Source organism: Emydura macquarii, unplaced genomic scaffold (assembly GCF_026122565.2).
Source record: "Emydura macquarii macquarii isolate MOO-44397 ecotype Brisbane River unplaced genomic scaffold, CSIRO-AGI_Emac_v2 contig_2768, whole genome shotgun sequence".
Lineage (NCBI taxonomy): Eukaryota > Metazoa > Chordata > Testudines > Chelidae > Emydura > Emydura macquarii.
Window position 1 is genome coordinate 24,974,389 of NW_027132905.1, and position 20,460 is coordinate 24,994,848.

At 39.4% G+C, this 20,460-nt stretch overlaps 1 protein-coding gene across 2 annotated transcripts in view; it reads left to right on the forward strand.

The window, feature by feature from the left end:
• Positions 1-2,195: 2,195 nt before the first annotated feature.
• Positions 2,196-20,460, forward strand: part of DOCK2 (dedicator of cytokinesis 2) — a 407,820-nt gene continuing 389,555 nt past the window's right edge. For both annotated transcript variants that reach the window (XM_067566685.1, XM_067566686.1), the window contains exons 1-6: positions 2,196-2,288; positions 3,415-3,563; positions 6,012-6,147; positions 8,260-8,414; positions 13,917-13,998; positions 19,789-19,924. In XM_067566685.1, the coding sequence (XP_067422786.1) occupies positions 3,451-3,563; positions 6,012-6,147; positions 8,260-8,414; positions 13,917-13,998; positions 19,789-19,924 (622 nt within the window). In that variant the 5' untranslated portion in view covers positions 2,196-2,288; positions 3,415-3,450. The remainder of the gene's footprint in view (positions 2,289-3,414; positions 3,564-6,011; positions 6,148-8,259; positions 8,415-13,916; positions 13,999-19,788; positions 19,925-20,460) is intronic.

Consider the following 20,460-nt stretch of genomic DNA (forward strand, 5'->3'; position numbering starts at 1 on the left):
CATAGATGAAATGGATTGAACACTGGCTAACTCATGGGTTGCAAAATGTATCATTCTAGTTGAACCAAAATGATGTACACTGCCAAGTCAGTTGACTTTCATAAGTCTAAGTATTCACTTCAGTACTATTACCTTTATCAACCAAACTCGTAATCTCATTAATAAAATATCCAGTTGTAACCAAGTGATACTTATCAAAGCTCCAAGTTCTTATAAATAATTACTTATTTCCTTCCCAGAAACATACTTTTGAGTGTGTTGAGCAGGAGAGGTGACTACAGATACTCACCTAGTGTCTTGCGGTAGGAAGCCTTTGAGGCACAGTAAGAACTGCACACACATACTGCCTAAGGGAGAAGAGAGATTGGTGTATAAAGGGAAAACGTCCCTTTGTTGTATTTATAGAACATCACCATTATGTGTACCTAAGGGTCCATTTTTTCTTATGATTGCAAAATGAGAGATGTGGCAACAAAAAGTGTGTGTTTGAAATATGTATAAATCTGATTGGACTAGTTGGAGGACTTCAAGACACATTTATGTTTTTTTCACCATGGGGGGGGGGGGGAAGGAAAGAAGGGGGGGGGCGATCACTATGGTAATGACATGGTTTAGTCTTTTGGAATAATTTGCATTTATTGTTTTTAAGAAACATTGGAGTAGAATGATAAATCTGTGTGTGTTTTGTTTCCAATAGGGAATATTTCCTAAATCTTTTATCCACATCAAAGAAGTTACTGTTGAAAAGAAAAGGTATTTCATTATCATTGCTGCATCTGGTTATTAACCGACTTTAATGAGTTTTAGACTGCTTCTATTTAAAATGAAAGTATAATCTACTTGGTGCATGTCTTTTCAGTTTATATTGGGTTTTTATTAGTTGGGGAGTGAAAATGGAATAACTAAATTGTGAACAAACTTAAGACCTCATGTGACCCGTCAGTGCCTAACGTAACCCACCTGAAAATGCCCAGGTGAGGGCAAGCTGCAAAAAGGTGGTTTCTCCCAACCTGGTGGCTAACACTGAAGTTAGATTCAACAACCAGTCACAAACATTGCTCCTGATTCTCCACACTGGAAGCTGAAACAAAAAAATTACACAGCCTCCTTTACTTCATTTCAGTATCTGGCCTCACCAATTAGCAACTAGGTCCACTAAAGAGATAAGTTATTAAAACTCTCTTCCCTTTACCAAAAATAGTTTTTTCCGATCCCCAAAGGCTCAAGACATTATCAGTCCAATATAAGTATATTGGATCTTATGCAAAATACCATGCTGCCAACCAATCCTTTAATGACTAAAACTAAAGGTTTATTATAAAAGGAAAAAACAAATAAGAAAAGAGATGTTAAATGGTCAAAGTAATCAGATACATACAAATTACTTCAAAGTGCATTTATATCAGATTCTCAGTAGAACTGTGGAGTTTGCAGACTTCTACAGTTCCTCTGGTGCACATCCAGTACTTGGATGGGTCTCAGTCCTTTGTTTCACAGCTTCAGTTGTAGATGAGTTGATCCAGAGGTAGGAAGCAGGAATGAAGACAAGATGGGGATGGTGCAGCTGCCTTTTATGTCCCTTGCCATGTGGTTTGCCGCAAACACAGCCACACGGCATGGAAAAGCCCCAGAGTCCCCTCTCCCTGGGCATGTTCTTCGATATCCTGGTGACTCATAAGGTGTAGCCCCTGAGTTCTTTCACTGGATTCATAGTACTTGTGAATTCCCTTGCTGGATCATTAAGCAGACTTAGTGCTGCTGCCATCCTGTCTGGGGTGTCACCCAGAAACAACAGCACAAGTTGAAATCCAAATATGCCATACATATTTACAATTTATAATACAAAATTGACATGTACATATAAAACTGCTTCTCAATCTTAGAGAATTTCCGGTGGTACCTGACCTGGCATATCTTGTATGAATTATTGTAATTTTGCAATATTTATATCAATACAATAAATGGTCACCCCTAATCCAGACAGTATCACACCTCAAAAAGGAATGAAAATGTCTGGTTAGTTTTAAATATACAAGCTATGGAGACAGAACATAGGTATTAATAATCACTTAATTTTCCTAATGAACGATCATGACTGTCAGAACAAGTTCTAGGACATGAAGTGAAAAATACTTCACAGTTGGTTTAAGTTTTAATCATGTTAATTTGTCACTTTTTACTCTCTGCTTAGAAATACAGAGAACATAATACCTGCTGAAATTCCATTGGTGCAAGAAGTTACCACTACACTATGGGAATGGGGCAGCATTTGGAAACAACTCTATGTGGTGAGGAGAACTTTTTGCCAGGACTAAAATCAGATGGAAGGCTGGCAAGAAAAATGCTTGGTATCCTTGGATGCTAGATTATGCATGCTAAATAGGCTTATTTATATGTATCAAGCTGTCATTGTAATTGCCTTTGTTTTATTTCTGGAGTACAAGGTGGGATTTGAGAGAGGATTTAATTAGAAGTGATTTCTTCATATAAGTATTTGGATCAAATTCAGTGTTCTCCATTGGTATTAAAACAAGACATGGCTTACAGTTGTTGCTTGGAAGTAGCTGAACTTCAGGCTATTTAGTTAATTGGTCTCCTGTGTCTGTCTCACTTTGCATAAAATACTGGATTTGAGGAGGAGGTGGCAAGAAGAACCGATCAGGAAACTTTCAATAAAAGTTGTTCAATCAGAAAATGCCAAATTGTCAAACTGACCTTTGTTTGTTGGGAGGGTTTCTCTGGCCCAGGATAAAGAGTCTGCAGAGGTTGAGGGGGGAGAGAGAGCAGAACAGTCAATTGGTTAGGACACTCACCTTCAGTGGGAGATGCTGATTCATGACCCTCTTCTGAATGGCATCCAGTCTCCACCATGCCAACAATTGATTCTTATGTGTCTCTGTTATATTAAATAGCCCTTTTTAGCATTCAGTATTCTTCCCTCTGGCCCAGTGAAAGTACTTAGACTGTAATTGAGTCTCCTGTCAATTTCCTTGTTGGTAAAATAAACAGACGAATCTCTTTAAATCTCTGAGTAAAACATTGCCGGTAGCCTTGAAAGTTTTTGTGGCTGTCTTTTTTTGCACCCTCTCCAAAATGTGGACACTAGAACTATATGCTGTATTTTCTCACCAGTGTTGTATACAGACATAACATCACCTCCTTTATTCCAGTTCTCTAGCTGGGGATTTCTTCTCCTGCAGAATGAGTGCCCTTAAGTAACACTGTACAATGCATAAAATAAAACTACCCTCGCTTCCATACAATCCCACAATTGCCATTCCTGGGCTTTGAACCCTGGGCCATGTAAAGGTTACACTAGTTTAAATTCACTGTCGAGTACATACAATGAAGGACAATGTAGGAAGTTGAAATTGAAACTAAGCCCTAAACAGGTAAACATTTTTTGTATTTCAGGTGAACAAAAAAGAGCAGTTTCAGCAGGTGCAATCTATGATGTACGACCTGATGGAGTGGAGGTCACAGCTTCTATCGGGAACACTGCCTAAAGATGAACTGAAAGAACTCAAACAGAAAGTCACTTCCAAGATTGACTATGGCAACAAGTAAGTTTGCCTTTGGGCTAACCTAGTGCTGGGAATAAGTACTTTATTTCCAGGCATGTCACTGGTACAGAGCTGGGAGCAAATTCTTCCTGCTTCTGTGTCCCTAGCTTGGGAATATTGGGTGTTTACCCACCCTCTGTCAGACCACTTCCCTCTGATCCCTGCTGCAGCAGCAGACTCCATGTTCCCTTGTAGTCATGGTCAACTTTTCTTGAACAGGGCCATCCAGAATTTTCACCCGCTTCTTTGTTTGGATTCAAGCATTTCAGCATGCATGATCTCTGCTGCTCATGCAGACACGCAGAGATATTGGAAAGATCAGTTCTCTGTTGGGTGGTTGTCACTCATGTTTATATCCACTTAATATATTCAGTCTTAGACATGTTCACACATGCCTCACAAAGACAAACTCCAGTTTCATACAACACACCTGGTGGTCATATTACCTGGCTTGAACAAGAGTGCTGAAATGCTATGGTCATGGGTAAGGTATTAAGAACCCAAAGTGAACAAAATCCTTGATGAAAATGATGAGAAAAAAAATTTGGAGTTTCCAGGAGGAGCTCTTTGACATTTACTTTGGTTCTGTGCTTGGGAACCTGGTAATACAAGTAAGTTTTGTCGGTTGCTTCACAGATACTTGGATTGCTTCTCATTGAGTCCAAGTTACGACAGCATAGCTCAACTGACAAGCACAGGGCAATACAGGGGCAGAACTAAGTGGTGTTGCATTGCCTGAGCTAGGAGTGAGAGCTTTTGTAAACCAATTTCCACTGCTGGAAGGCAGACTCTCTTTGCCTCTGTCTATTACTTGTACCTTGAACTGTTTCAAATGGCTGTGGCAGTGGCAGTTCCAGGATCTGTGTATGACTGAACATCCTGCGCTGTCTGTGGTCTGCGTTGACTGTAACTTAAGCAGCAGACCATAGGTGCCAGGGAAGTGGAACTAGCCTACAGTGATTGTACCCACAGAATTAGTGATTAGATTGCACTCTGATTCAGATGGAGGGAAGCTATTCTTTGTAGGGAAAGAGGTTGTTTGCTTTGCTTTGGCTCGTGGTAGCTTGTTTTCATTTATGGAGTTCAGGGCTTTTCTGATTCAGACACTACCAGTTACCACTGCATCATGTTTCTGCTGAGTCTACCCATGAGCTTACATAGGTCGCTATCTCTCAACATAAAGGTATTCAGCAGCTTTTCACTTAAGTCTGAACATGTTAATTTGGGGAGTTTACATGGATCTGGATCATCTGAAATACAATGTTGCATAACAAAGGTTGCAATTTGATGGTGAGTGGTGTGCTTAATTATAACTGAAAGCAAATTATGCATTCACAAGGCTTGAGTAAGATGTACAAAGAGGTACAAAATGTGAGTAATTTAATCTATGAATCTGACACTCTCAAATGTATCTTTTGAGCTCTGATTTAATTCAGAGGGAAAATTTTCAATTAGTATCTTTCAGTTGCTTTTTTCAAATAGATGGTGGTGGTTTATGTTGAGACATTAACTGCGTTATTAAGTTATGAGCTCTTAAGGATATCCTGCCGCCACCTTCGGCTTCAAATCCCCTACCATCTGTAGACTCAATAGAAACATGATGCAGGTGCAGAGATTTTCTTCATTTCAGTCTGTTTAGCTAGTTAAATTCAATGACTTGTTAATTCAAATTTAAGAAACCAAATCGGAGTTGAAAAAGCAAGAAGATGTTTTCCTCTTCCAATATAGGAATAAATACTCTGAATGAGAGGATGACATGTACTACTTCTAAAATCTTGAAGAACATGGTGACCAGAATAAATGAGTTCAATTTTTAATCTGTTTAATCAATTTTAAATGCAAAATATGTTTTAGTAATTTTTTCTTAAGTATATAGCACTCTTGAAGTTTTACTTAACATTTAAAAAATGCTCTTTTCATTTTAAGTGAATTTGCATTTCTATTCAACTAGAGCGTAACACAAATCACAAGTTAATAATTAATCATTTATTAAATAAGAAATTCATCATTCACCGTTGTCTAATATAAAAAATAAGCATCTGAATGAAATAACATAAGTTGTACAATTATACTACATCTGTACACATTTATTTAAGTATTGTCATGGCTAGCAAAAAGAAAACACCACATTTACTGTAAAGGCTGTAGATAGAAACAACATGTTCCAATGGTTCCCAACTAATGAGAATCCACCTTTCCTTAGGAAAATAACTGAAGTACAAATGCAAAAGCTTTTTAAATGTTAAAAGATTGTTTTAAGTGGTGAAGGAAAAAAATGGTGTAATCACAAGTATTACTTAAATTATATATGTTCTTCTTGTTTTATTACATTGAACTGGCTGTTTCAACATTTCAAGCAATTTACTATGAATCAAATTTCAAAGACAGTTGAATATAAATTTTTCTAAAAGAAAAGGATTATGGAGTGCTTCCTTTTTATCTTCACAGGATACTTGAGTTAGATCTAATAGTTAGAGATGAAGATGGAAATATCTTGGATCCAGATAAAACCAGCGTCATCAGCCTATTTCATGCACATGAAGAAGCTACTAACAAAATTAGAGAACGAATTAAAGAAGAAATGGTATGATCAGTTTGCCAAAATTGGCCTTTCCTTTCAGAAAGAGTTAATTACAGGATGTTACCTGGTTTTTAAAACATAATCCTTGATTCTTCTCCCACAAAAGCCAATAGAAGTTTTGCTCGTGATTTAAAGGAGCAGTTTCTTACCCATCATTCATAAATATGGAAGATGCTGTCACCTCAACTGTAAATATTTACTTTGTTTTACCTGAGTAACTGTTATAAAGTTGGAATTCTCTTCATGTTTTGTCTGAATGCTGTGTGGGTGTTTGTTTCCCCTATGTGTACCACAAATATCTGGATGGTGGGATAAGGGTGTGTGATTGTTGCAGAGACCGCTAGAGGGCAGGTGCAACTGCTGTCTGGCTGCCTGGGCACAGACAATGGCCGACACTAGGTATCTTGATGAGGATGGGCCCTGGCATCAGTTGCCAAGACTCAGCTGGAGTGGTTGGAGAACAAACCAAGAGGTGGAGGCCAGGTGACCTATTTTCCTGGCAAAGAGACAAAGGCGGGGAGGGCAGATGGGTGTGACTGAGGCTGGAAGCTGGTCAGTCTCCTAACGGGAACTTGAGTGGAGAGCCCAGGGCTCTGGGTCTCCCCAGATGGACTGTACTGTAACTTCCTGCTGTCTGTGTTAACAAGATCTGTTCTGTGCTGTGTTCCGGAAGATTCATAAAACCTTCTGTTTTACAATGCTGGATGAGTGTCCCTGCTAACTGCGAAGTTGGGGTGCATGGCCCCTTTGGAGTGTGAGTGTGTAAGGCTTCCTCACATGTCCCATTCAGGCGGACTCACTGCAGGGCTGTGCTGAACACTTACAGGTCAGACCCAAGCAGGCTTGCCCTAGTGAGTGTGTGCCCTGAAGGGAATCTCACTGCCAGGGGGTCCTGTCTGAACTTCATTCAGTGTGATTGCAGAGCATGGAGCCTATGCACTCCCTGACAGTAACACAGTAACTTAAGGAAGTTTTAGTGAATTTAATAAGATGGAAAAAGAGCAACTGTTGGTCTAACCCAACAACCCAAGAATAGACAAGTCATTGTTAATGACTGGCACTGGATTAAATTCATGGGTCAAGATGTCAAAACTCAGTGCCTAAAATAAGGCTCTTAAATCAAAGGTTAGGCTTCTATGTGGTCTGATTTACACAACTGCTGGTTTGTAGAATTGCTACTCCTACTGAATTCTGGCCACTTATCTGGGATTTAGGATCCTTATTTAGCTATAAAGTCTTGAAAATACTGGCCATGGATGCTACTGCCAGTTAGTTGGTCAGACTGAGCTAAAAGATTTAATCCCAATGAGAGAGGAAGTTGGCAAATTTACCTGTAACAACAGTTGTAAGCTTACCAAAAGTCTGTTGATGAGAGTGCGCAAATACTCTGCACTCACATTTTGAAACATGATGCACATGATTACTCCTTTTTTTTTTTTTTTTAATTTATTCAGAGATCTATACAGTGGACATAAGGTTTGAACTTGTGCTTATTGATCACAGGTAAATAAAAGGAGGCATATGTTAAAGAAAAACCATTTGAGTGTTATACAATCTCCAAATCATGACTACCATGAATAATGCATCATAAATTAGAATTTAACACCACATGTCTTGCTTTCAGTCAGTCTCAATTGAACAAACAATACTTCCCAAATGTGAAAATGTCATCACTAAGTGATACAAGACAGCTTACAGCCCTGTTAACCTGATTCATTTCTAGAGAGTTGTATTATATTCTTTCTTTATACCTGTAGTGATACAAGACACAAACACTGATTAAAACCTCAGAGGGTCTCATATATGCTTACTTTAAGGACAGTCCATGAACAGATCCACAACTGATCACCTTGTTTATACAGGGCTCTGTATGTATGTGAAAGTCTTATGCACCACCCAGCATCTTAGGTCATATTGGGCACGGGTTATGTTCTAGAAAATACTGTAAAGTGCAGTAAATGTTTTAGGCAAATTCTCCCCTACTACGCTGCTTTAATTGAGAGCAGTATTGGGTCATTTTCAGATTTAACCTTGAGTATACAGAGTTAAGTGTAGGTCTTGCTGGCATTCAAATTAGATTGATATAACTAATAATTTTCCTCTTTCTGTGTGTAGTCAAAGGATCAACCAGACTATGGAACGTATGCCCGAATCTCCTCCTCTCCCACACACAGCCTTTACGTCTTTGTAAGAAACTTTGTGTGCCGAATAGGTGAGGATGCAGAACTCTTCATGTCATTATATGATCCCCAGAAGCATACAGTTATAAGGTAGGCTATATTATTTTCCAGTGGCAAATAAATGGTGAAGTGAGTTGGGAAGACTGGCGAGGGAGTGCAGTGGTCAATGTGCACAAAAAAAGGAAAACTGTAGAGGAAATGAGCAATACTCAAAAGAAATCTTTTAAAGGAAAAACCACATGCATTGCTTGGAATCTAGGTTGCTAGGCTGGAGTATTGTGTAATAGCAAACAACTAAACTATATTGAGATCAAATGAACCAGGTTGTCTTGGCTTGGGTGTGTTCTGAAATGTTAGGTGAGAGCTGAGATTGCTTCAGAGCTGATTGATTTCCCTATTGTGTAGGATTTCTTGAGCAAAGATTAATGGAATGTTCAGTCAGTTGTTTAGAGTTTATTCAGTCTTGTTTGGGAATTAACTACTTGCAGTGCATGTAGCAACTGAGGCATCAAATTTTGTGAGTTCTGTATGACTGATCTAAGTCCAGTGTTAACCACTCAATCAAAACAGTAACACATTCGGGCAGAAGCTGAGCTGATTGTTAGAACATGTAGAAAAAATAAGTCAAGGTCACTGTTATCACTGGTAGGCAGACAACCTCGAGGCAGCTACAGAGATTCAGTAGATGGACAGTTGGTTGCTGGTAAAAATGTTCCTTTGCCTCATTGCCAAAATAGAGTTTTTTGCACCAGGCAATGGAGTATACAAACATCTGGCCATCAATAGCTAAAGCTTTTTGTTTAATTATGAGCGTTTCCATCACTTGACTGCCGTTTTCTAGGTGATCAGTATGGAAGAAATTCTGTTGATGGAAAAAGCAGGGGATTATGGTTATCTGTAAGAGCATACAGGAGAGTCCAAGAATATTGAGTTTAAAGATAAATGTACGTACACACGCATTCCCTTTCTGTTCAGTGATTCTTCTGTATGTGGGTTATAAATTAATTTTACAATAAGATCTCAGATTTGAAGGTTGCTGCATTGGATTCATTCTTTGACCCATTGTAAGTTTTGGGAAGAAGTTTTACAAAACTAGTAACTTGTGATAGACTTATAACATTGGTGCTATTGGCTGAAACTCTCCTTTCAGAATGGGAAGACAGTAAACAATGGGTAAGATTTAAAAGGGGCAAATCGCTAAATGCTGGAATCTGGTGCAGGGGAACTCAGTAGAGTTCCAGCTCCTTGCCCTTGTGGTCTTGGCCTTTGTGGCTTTGTAGTTGTGCACAATCTTCTACCTTCCTCAAGCAGTTCCCTTGGGCAGGGCCTTCTGCAGCTACAGAGAAGGTAGCAGGGTGATGGTGGTTGGTAATGGGATAGCACTTGTAGGCCCCATTGTGCTAGGTGCTGTACACACACGTAATAAAACAGACTGCTTCTAATACCAAAGAGCTTACTGATGAGGCACATGAGGCAACAGGAGGTGAAAAACAAACAAGTGTGGGGAGAAAGTGAGGGGAGAGAATAGAAATGCTGAAACTATCCTTTTGAGTATAATAAACTGTGGTCATAGGACACAATCTCTAGTCATTGTTAAGAAGTTAGTGGGTATTGCAACAAGGTAAATTCAAGGACGTATCTGAAGGAGAACAATGTAGTAGCATTGCCATTTTTTAAAATTGGGAGTTGTTCACATGCATAGGGAGAGAAGAGGAAAGCAGAAAGATATCTGAATGAAAATTGCACTAGTGGCCAATGGAGTGAGTCATCACTGGCAGATTTTCCGTTGTGATTTTCTTAATATTGTGTAAAAGAAGCTTCATACTCCAGCTGTGTTACTTATTAAACTGAGATTCTGGAAGAAAAGGAATTGTGGGATATAGAAATGAAAGAACTGAATCTAATTACTTCTCTAACCCAGCTTCTACAGAAATGCACCATGTTCACTTTCAGAGATTTTTATGTTTGAGATAAAAATTTATCTGAGTTATATAGATGGCTAATGGTCAAGCTCTTGAAGCTAAGTAAGCTAGTGCACATTTTTGATCAGCAAGACTGCGAAACACATGTTTGTGCCAGATATTGGTGGCTGAGAGGTTGTATTCTAGTATATGTAACTTTCACTGACATGTATCTCTGTGGGTACCTTCACAGAAACTTTGTATTTGAAAAATGACAAACTGAATGTTAATTTCCCCGTTATTTTGTAAGTTTGTTCAGTATATTTTTTTGATTGTTGCTTGCTAATAAAATGAGCGAATTGCCATGTGACGTGATGTAAGTGGTGTTGCTCTGTAGACAGTGCATAATACAGAATAAGCTGTGGACAGTGTGTAACAGATAATAGTGTGTATTATGCATGCAGTAGTGTTGTAGTCATGGTGGCCCCAGGATATTAGAGAGACAGAATAGGTGAAGTAACTTTTTAGTTGACCAACTTCTGTTGGTGAGAGACAGAAGCTTTTGAGTTTACCTAGAGCTCTTTTTCAGGTCTGGGAAATGTACTCGGTGTCACAACTAAATAAAAGGTGGAGCAGATTGTTTAGCATAAGTAGATAATACATATTTCAAGGGACCATTCAAAATCAAGTGGCCTGATAACACTCCTCCAGTCTTAGGGGGGGAGAAAGCAGCTGTGGGGGTTTCTAAGTGAGTTATAGATTGTTGTAATAAATCCTAAATCCAGTGTCTCTAGTTAGTCCATGACTTTTAGTGGCTAGAAAAGTTATGAATTGTAGCTTCTTTTGGCATTCTGTTTAAGATAGATCAACGGTCACAGATGATCACATAGAAGTTCCTGATTGTAATTGGAACCACATAATTGCAATCTCCAGAATTGCCTGTGATAAGAGTAAGAAGTCTTAATGATCAGATTCAGATGAGCTTTTGCTTCCTACCAGCTGTACACATTGCTCTGAGGTGGGCCCACTTTAATCTAGAACTCAGTTGAACATAGTGGCAATAACACAGCCATATCATGGAGGAGACAGGTACACCAATTTGATTTGGTTTTCCCTTTGGATTATCAGAATTAAATAACAGCTATGCTTCTTGGTGCACATTTTGTGCTTAAAGGTGTTACTTGAGTGGTGCTTTTAACTCACATTTTTGTTGGGCTTCATTCTATTAACTTCTTGATAAGGAAAGATATACCTGGAATAAATGTTCAGAGAAATTTAGACTTGTAGCATTGTGAGATTTAAGGGTCTGGAAAGTGGTCTTGTTAGGACAGCTGCTATCTAGATGAACTACATACGTGTTGAATTGCTTGACCTCAAAATGTTACCATGTTCTATTGTATTGTTGAATTTTTGTAATTCTTTTACTTTTGATTTCTTCTTTTGTACTTTTGATTTTATTTGTGTATCATAATTCTACTCTCTTTGTGGTGATTTCTCTGTCTTTGTCCTAGTTTGTTGTTCTTAAACAGCCAATTTTTAAACACAAATCATCCTGGATAAGATTTCAGTGTTAAATATGGAGCCAAATCTTGCTCACCTTAGACAAGCAACAAGCCATTTGCTTCAATTGACTATTGATGTGAGTAAGGTGAACTGGTGTTTTGGTCTTCTAAAGAATTATCTTTGAGCATTCACCTTGAATTAAAATAGTCAATCTGTAATGAAGAATGATTAAACATTCATTTTGGTCTCATTTTGCTGTTGCATTTGGCTCTCTGAGGATAAAATTAGCTTTACTTTTAGCCAATACTTAAACAGTAAATGCAAAATGTCAAGATAATGGAGAAGAGCATAATAACCACCCATGGCTGAAAGTTAAAGCCAGACAAATTCACATCAGAGAGAAGGCACAAATTGTTCACAGCAAGGGTTATTAATAGAATAAACTATCAAGAAACATGGTGGGTTCTCCATCTCCTGATGCCTTCACATAAGGGCTGGATGCCTTTCTGGAGTATATGTTTTAGCCAAACCAAGTTACTGGGCTCACTTCAAGAGAAACTATAAGAGATCCTGTAGCTAATATTATATATGAAGGTATACAAATGTGATCTAATGGTCCCTTCTGGCTGGTAAAAAAAGTTAGCACTATAACAGATTGATTTCAGAAATATTTTGTTGTTCATGGATTTAAAGGCCAGAAAGGACCATTACATCTCTAGTCTGACTTTCATGTATTTCACCAGCCATTATATTTTACCCAGATACACTTCAATCAAGCAAGTTATTGGGCTCCATACAGGGAATCTTCCAGAAAGGCATTCAGTCTTCATCTGAAGGCTTCAGTCAATGAGTGATAAAAACGAGTTATCTTTAGAATTGCTTACTTTGTTGAGGTAGACTTGCTCCATGGAAGACTAAGTTCATTTCTTTGTCCTGGCTTTCAACTGAGAGGTGCTTTCTCCCTGGATATTTCCATCTGCTTTGAAGAAGACATATGGCCTTCTATGTTTATGCCATCTTGGGAGTCTGATGGATGTACTGTGATGGATGGGGCTTCTAAAAATTGTTTTTCATTTAATTCACAGTGGCAAAAATTGAGAGATGCTGGTTTACTCTTTAGCTCATATAGAGTAAATGTAAACATAAACCTTACAATATACTTTGACAAATAATGATAAAAAGTATGTATTGTGGTGAGGTGGGCCTGTTTGGCCCCGTGGGTCTGCGCTCCTTACGGCTATGCCGGTGGTGTGGCTGGGTGGGAGCGGGGGGGCCCAGTCCCGCCCCCGCCCTCTACCCCGGGCCCCGACCCAGGGACCCTGAGAGGAGTAGCTTCAAACAACTTAGTCCAAGGGCTACTCCTTCCCTGGGTCACTCATCTGTAGCCCCCCCCCGGGCTTGTGGTCCTCCTTCAGGCTCTTTGGGGCCGGCGTCCTCTGGTCTTGGTTGCACAGGCTCCTTCTTACCTCCCGTGGCTGGGTGCTCTCGCCACACCCACACTAGCTCCTCCGCCGGCTCCACACCTTGCAGCAGCTCTGCTCTGCTCCGCTCCTCTCTTCCATTGACCCCATGCTTTGTAGCAGCTCTGCTCCGCTCCTCCACTCAACTCCCTCTCAGCTGCCCCCATCTGCCTAACTGGGAGGCTTTTAACTGCTGGGGCAAGCTCCTTGATTGGCTGGATCACCCAGGGAACAAGGATTTGCTAAGCCTGGGGCAGATATATATGCCTTCCAGCACCCTCCTATAGCCGTCAGGGCTGGCCCCGTCACAATATTTTAAGTCTACATAATCAGTCAAAACAAAATATTAAAAATTTGGTAATGTTGGGCTGACAAAGCTGTTTAATATTTAGTAAGGTCAAAAAGTAGACATTAAATCTTTTTTTGCTTTGTATTTTAAAATGGTTTTGGATCCCTGTTTTGGGAGGCAAAAATAGCTGCACAATGTTTTCTTTGGAATGTGTACTTTAAAAAAAAAACCAAAAAAAACCCCTCAAAACTTTTGTTGGCTGGAGCAATGCTAAGAATGGGGAAATGGTCAAATCATATGTGATGAATATAAAGATGTGATATTGTGTGGTATTCAACCTATATGTTGTGTATTAAACAGTGCTACAGTACTTAATGACACATGTTGAAGAATTTTTTAAAACAACATTAACAAATTATTACTTTCTCTCTTTAAACAGTGAAAATTACTTGGTGAGATGGGGGAGTAAAGGTTTTCCAAAGGAGATTGATATGCTCAACAATCTGAAAGTGGTGTTCACAGTGAGTAAACATTTCCCATATTCCTACTTGATATTAACGTGAAAATAGGATTCTCACTGCTAATGATCACTACCAGATTTTTTTAGGTATGTGTGAGTGGGGAAGAAGGGGAGAGTGGGGAAGAAGGGGAGAGGGAGGATGTCTTGAATGAGTTCAGAAAGGAAGTTAGTCTGAGTAATTAAACTGAGAAGAACACTTGCAAACTAACTCAATTTGGTCCTGAAATCACCTCCTGCTATGCCATATTTGATTAACCTGTCTTACTTTTTAAATGATTTTCCCTTCAAGTCTGATTAAGTTTGCTCATTATAAGTAGTAACTTTTAAGATGGAGAATGTTTGTGCACTGTGCTTATGGTTAGATTAGCAAAAGGGTATATGAATGACATAGCAGGACAGACATAAATTATTTAGATGAAGCTGTTTGGCATTTATTCATGTCCCTGATTTGTCAAATTATTTGGCAAATGTCAATGTTTGTTCATACCAATACAGATGAAAATATCAAAATCCAGTAGAATTTAATTACTAAACCTGTAGACTGGTGTTTGTATAATAAGCAGGAGGATGTTACTATCAGACATTCATATTGCAGAAAAGTGACCAGTGATTCATATCATAAATATATAAACAGGTGAAGACATCACTAAATCCGTGTCACTGAATATTAATGAGAAAATTATCTAACCACTAGGGGTTATCTAGGGGCCAACTTAATGACCTGGTTTCCCCAGTCAAGTGAATCTGGGGAACCTTGGAAGGTTCTTCACGTTTGGAAATTCTCCTTTATAAGGTTAATGGAAAGTCTCTAAAACAACCATGCACATATGAGGAAATTATTTTCAGTGAAAAATGAAGGGCGCTAACTACATACTGTCCATTAATATGTGGAGATGAAAATAAGTGGTGGATGATATAGTTGTGGGAGGAGAGAACTTATGCAAATCTTCGTCTACTTTTGGAACCACATAATTCTGAGATTCTAAAATGTCTCTTCCAAGTCTTGCTAGTTTATCAAGAGTGCTGCTGCTCAAACTCTAATTCAGAATGATAATTTACGTCCATCTTCATTCAGCATTTAGTTTAAATGCTCATGATTAACTTTAATGGGGCTTAATGTGCTTGAAAGCTCATCTGAATCACAGCAAAATCTTCCTTCTCATGTACCTGTCAGACACTTTGTACTTCACCCCTACTTGCTTCTCTGGCTGCTGCCTTGAGCCCTGTCTACAATGAAGAATATTTTTAGATCCATGAGCTTTTTGGAGCATTGGAGTAGATTGCCAGTTGCGCTCCTTGTTTTGTTTAGAATCACTGGTGTTAGCAATGCTGGACATTACTGAAAAAAATATATGGAGGTCTTTGTCTTCTCTCATTCTCAGGTCTGTGCATTATTTGGAGTGTCTATTCACATTTGGGAAAAGTCTCCAATTTCATGTGCATTAGGGGCCTGATCCAAAGCTCATTGAGATCGAGGGAAAGCTAAATGGCTTTTTTCATCCTTTTTTAACATCCTTCTTGGAAACTCATTTTAACATAGTTTTCCAATCTCTTCATCTTTTCTCTCACACTGTTGCCTGAGTTATGTTGTGGTATAGTTTCATTTAAGGGGCTGTTGGAAGTGTGTTGTGTACCGTTATGGTGCTATATAAATAAATGCCTGAATGCCCTATTAACTTTTTCAATATTTGTACTTTATTTTACCTATCCAAATTCATCATGTTAACTTAGTTTAACTTAAGATAAATATATTTCTACCTAATTTGAAAGAATATCATGAAATATACATAGTGTAAAACATGGATGAACTAATGTTCATAGAATCATAGAAGATTAGGGTTGGAAGGGACCTCATCAGGTCATCTAATCCATCCCCTACTCAAAGCAGGACTAACCCCCACTAAATCATCCCAGCCAGGGATTAGTCAAGCTGGGCCTTAAAAGCCTCCAAGGATGGAGATTGCATCACTTCCCTAGGTTATCCATTCCTAGTTCCCTCAGCCTCTACTCATGAGTCATGTGCTCCAGCCCCCTAATCATTTTTGTTGCTCTCCACTGGACTCTTTTTCCAATTTGACCATATCCTTTCAGTGGTGGGGGTGCTCAAAACTGAACACAGTACTCTAAATGAGGCCACAACAGTGCTGAATAGAAGATAATAATCATTTCCCTCGATTTGCTAGCAATGCTCCTGCTAATGCAATCCAATATGCCATCTTGGCAACCAGGGCACACTGTTGACCCATATCCAGCTGCTTGTCCACTGTAACCCCCAGGTCCTTTTCTGCAGATCTGCTGCCTAGCCAGTCGGTCCTTAGTCTGTAGACATGCATGGGATTCTTCCGTCCTAAGTGCAGGACTCTGCACTTGTCCTTGTTGAATCTCATCAGATTTCTTTTGGTCCAATCCTCCAATTTGTCTAGGTCAATCTGTATCCTATCCCTACCTTCCAGGGTATCTACCAGTCCCCCCAGCTTAGTGTCAGCTGCAAACTTGCTGAGGGTGCAATGCACCCTATCTTCCAGATCATTAATGAAGATGTTGAACAAAAGTGGCCCCAGCACCGACCCCTGGGGTGGTACTCTTGTTACTGGCTGCCAACTAGACATTGAGCTGTTGATCGCTACCCATTGAGCCCAATGATCTATCCAGCTTTCTATCCATTTTATAGTTCATTCATCCAACCCATGCTTCTTTAACTTGCTGATAAAAAATACTATGGGAGACTGTATCCAAACCTTTGCTAAAGTCAGGGTATATCATATCCACTGTTTTCCCCATATCCACACAGTCAGCCAGCTCCTCATAGAAGGCAATCAGGTTGGTCAGACATGACTTGCTCTTGGTGAATTCATGGTGAATGTTCCTGATCACCTTCCTGTCTTCCAAGTTCCTCAAAGTGGATTCCTTGAGGACCTGCTCCATGATTTTTCCGGGGACTGAGGTGAGGCTGGCCTGTCTGTAGTTCCCCGGATCCTCTCTTTCCCTTTTTTGAAGATGGGCACTATATTTGTCTTTTTCCAATCATCCGGGACCTCCCCCAATCACCTCGAGTTTTCAAAGATAATAGCCAATGGCTCTGCAATCACATCCACTAACTCTCTCAGCACCCTCGGATGCACTGCATCTGCCCCATGGACTTGTGCATGTTCAGTCCTTCTAAATAGTCCTGAACCTGTTCTTTCAGCACTGAGGGCTGCTCACCTTTTTCCCATTCTGTGCTGCTCAGTGCAGTAGTCTGGAAGCTGACCTTGTCTGTGAAGACAGAGGCAAAAAAAGCATTGAGTACATCAGCTTTTTCCACATAATCTGTCACTAGGTTGTCTCCCCCATTCTGTAAGGGGCCTACAGTGTCCCTGATTTTTTTCTTGTTACTAACATACCTGTGGAAACCCTTCTTGTTACCTTTCACGTCCCTTGCTAGCTGCAACTCCAATTGTGATTTGGCCTTTGTGATTTCACTCCTGCGTGCTCGAGCAGTATTTTTATACTCCTTCCTAGTCATCTGACCAAGCTTCCACTTCTTGTAAGCTTCCTTTTTGTGTTTAAACTCACTGAAGACTTTTGTTAAGCCAAGCTGGTACCCTGCCATATTTGCTATTCTTTCTGCATATCAGGATGGTTTGTTTTTTGCACCCTCAATACATTTTCTTTAAAATACAGCCATTTATTAGTGCTCATGCCAATAGCCACTGATTTCTGGAGGCCCAGTCCCTCTCTCCCTGGTACAGAAAGTCTGGATAATTAGTGTGATGTCATAAAGGGATTATGCCTCATTTTGGAAAGGCAGAAAACTTTGCAGATGGCATTGACCGTGCTTAATGATTTTATTTTCTGTAGTGCATACTTTCACTATTCTCCCCTCCCACCCCCAATTTTTTTCCCCAAGATTGCCTTGGATATGCTTCTAAAGGGGAACTAGTTTATATGTGATGTTTCCAACCAGTCATTACTCGGTCAGGGATGTCAAGTAGTTTGGAAAAAGAGAAAAAACAAAGGGGGGGGGGGGGGGGTTGTTATTTTTTCCTAGCTTTGTAGAACTGAAAAATGACAGAGGGTATGTCTTCACTGAGAGCAGCAAATTTGCCGTTGTCAGATCGATCTATCCGGATTGACTGAACGGTCAGTGAAGACCTGCTCGATTGATCCAGAAATCGATGCATTAAAACCACCCCCTCAAGTGGTGTAGCGCTGAGTCCACAGGAACACATTTTTCATCGGCGCAGTGCAGTGAAGACTCCATGTAGAAGAGGAGTTAAAATGCCCATGGGAGTTACGCAAGCTACTCTGTGTAGCTTGCGTAACTCCCATTGACGACCACTGAGTTTCCAGATAAGTGTAGACCGGGCCTGAGAATTTGCTTCAAAATGTTAGCTAGGGACAAAAAACATGGAACTTTCAAACCAAAAGTGACTTCATGAAAACTTGCTGTGTGAGATTGATAGACAGACAAACAAGGATGTAAATTAGTCTTATGCAATCCTAATGATATTAGTTGCTACCAGGCAACCACTAAACAATAACTGTATCTTCTCTTTTCCTGTTGTAAGTGGAAGTGCCAGACATCTTGTGAAAGTCTGCCTTTGCAATCTCTTCCCAGTATTGAAGATTCAGGATGTTTGCATGAGCTTTCAAGTTCTTGGATCCTTACTATATATGGTTTCTGAAACTCTTCTGACTTGCAGTTCTGTGCTATGCTGTCAGGTTCATTTTTTCGTTTTCAGTAACCTTAGAATAAATTGCAAAATTCAGCAATCTGACAGTCTGTCTCTCATCAGAAACAACAAAACCTGCGCAGAACATTACATTTCATTACTGCCTGAACTCCCAAATTGCAGTCAGGCTGTTTCCCCAGATGTGGGCCAAAATAACACAATAAACAGTCTTTTTGTAACCTTGTGAACAGACTATTACAAGGCATGTAGTAAATTAAATATTAAATTAGCTTTATCATAATTGTAAGTTAAAGCTTAAATTAAATCAACTTTGAAACTGATGGCGGCACAAACTATTTGTCTGCTTATTGCACATCATGCACCTATCCTCCAGGAATAATATGGTTTGCTTTTTTTTTTTTTTTTAAATGTAGTTGTGGTTGACGTATAAAGCCTTAAATGTTTTGGTGATTGTCTACTCGGGACTACCTCTCCCCATGAAACATTGTCACAGTTGGGATCCCTGGAGATGCTCTGTGCTCAGTCTTATTAGATGAAAGGAGAGGGACTTGAGATAACTCTCTCTATGCCTATGGAATGGAAATTTGCCCATATTTGCTGGTCTTCAGGGATCACTGCAGAGCTCATTTATTTTCTCAGACATTTGAAGAGACTTTTGTTGTCTGGGTTTTTGGGGTGCAGGATCTGAAGTGGAGATCTTAAATAAGATGGTTATTAGCGTAAATTTTGGCTGACAGGGATGTTGTATTATTTAGGGTATATTTAGGTGATAAACGCTTCTAGATGGTTATTTCCTTAATCCTTCCTCCATCTCCTTCCAGTTCTCTAGCACTAGCCTCTTCTGTTTCCCCAAAGTCACAACTCCTGTATAATATCAGGACACTCAATCTTGTACCTCTTGCCTTGTGGAAATGTCTCTTTCTCTTCTTTTCATATCGCTTAAAATGTCAACTTTGTTCAGCCCATGTTAGTCAGGAAAGGAAAGCTTATGTGTATCTTAGTTTCTTTTTCTGGTTCTTATAAATTGGTACTGCAAGTATGGAACCTGTTGAAATTTTACTTGCTGCAAAGTATTACTGGTCATGTTTTAATAATCCCCTGTCATCTATTTTCAGGATCTTGGAAACAAAGATCTTAACAGAGATAAAGTTTATTTGATTTGTCAGATAGTCCGGGTTGGAAGAATGGACCTAAAAGACAGCAATACAAAGAAATGCACGCAAGGATTGCGACGGCCTTTTGGAGTGGCAGGTAACCATTTAATTTAAAATATTTATATGCATTTGCTTCTAATCACAACCCATTTATATTTATTCTTTTTTTCTAATGAAAAATTTGAAAACTTGATTATTTAAAAGCAGAAAAAGCATTAAAATGAACCTTAAATGAACTGAAAAATGTCTTTGATTAAATACCTGAATAAAATCAGTAGTAATGAAAGCATTTTAAAATATTTGTAGCAATTACTGATGGAATAAATTATCCAGGAATCTAACATATGAGGTATTTTGAGCTGCGCAGCTTGCAGCATCTCACAGAATGTAAGGGCTTGATCCTGTTATACTTAATATGAGCATAGTACTGTGTCCTCTAAGAACATAAAAATGGCCATACTAATGTCCATCTATCCTATCCATCCAGTATCGTATCTTCCAACAGTGACTAGTGCCAGATGCTTCAGAGGGAATGAACAGAACAGGTTGATTTATTGAATGATCCATCCCCTGTTGTCTAATCCTAGTTTCTGGCAGTCATAGTGTTAGGGCTCCCCTGCCCCATCTCTCTCT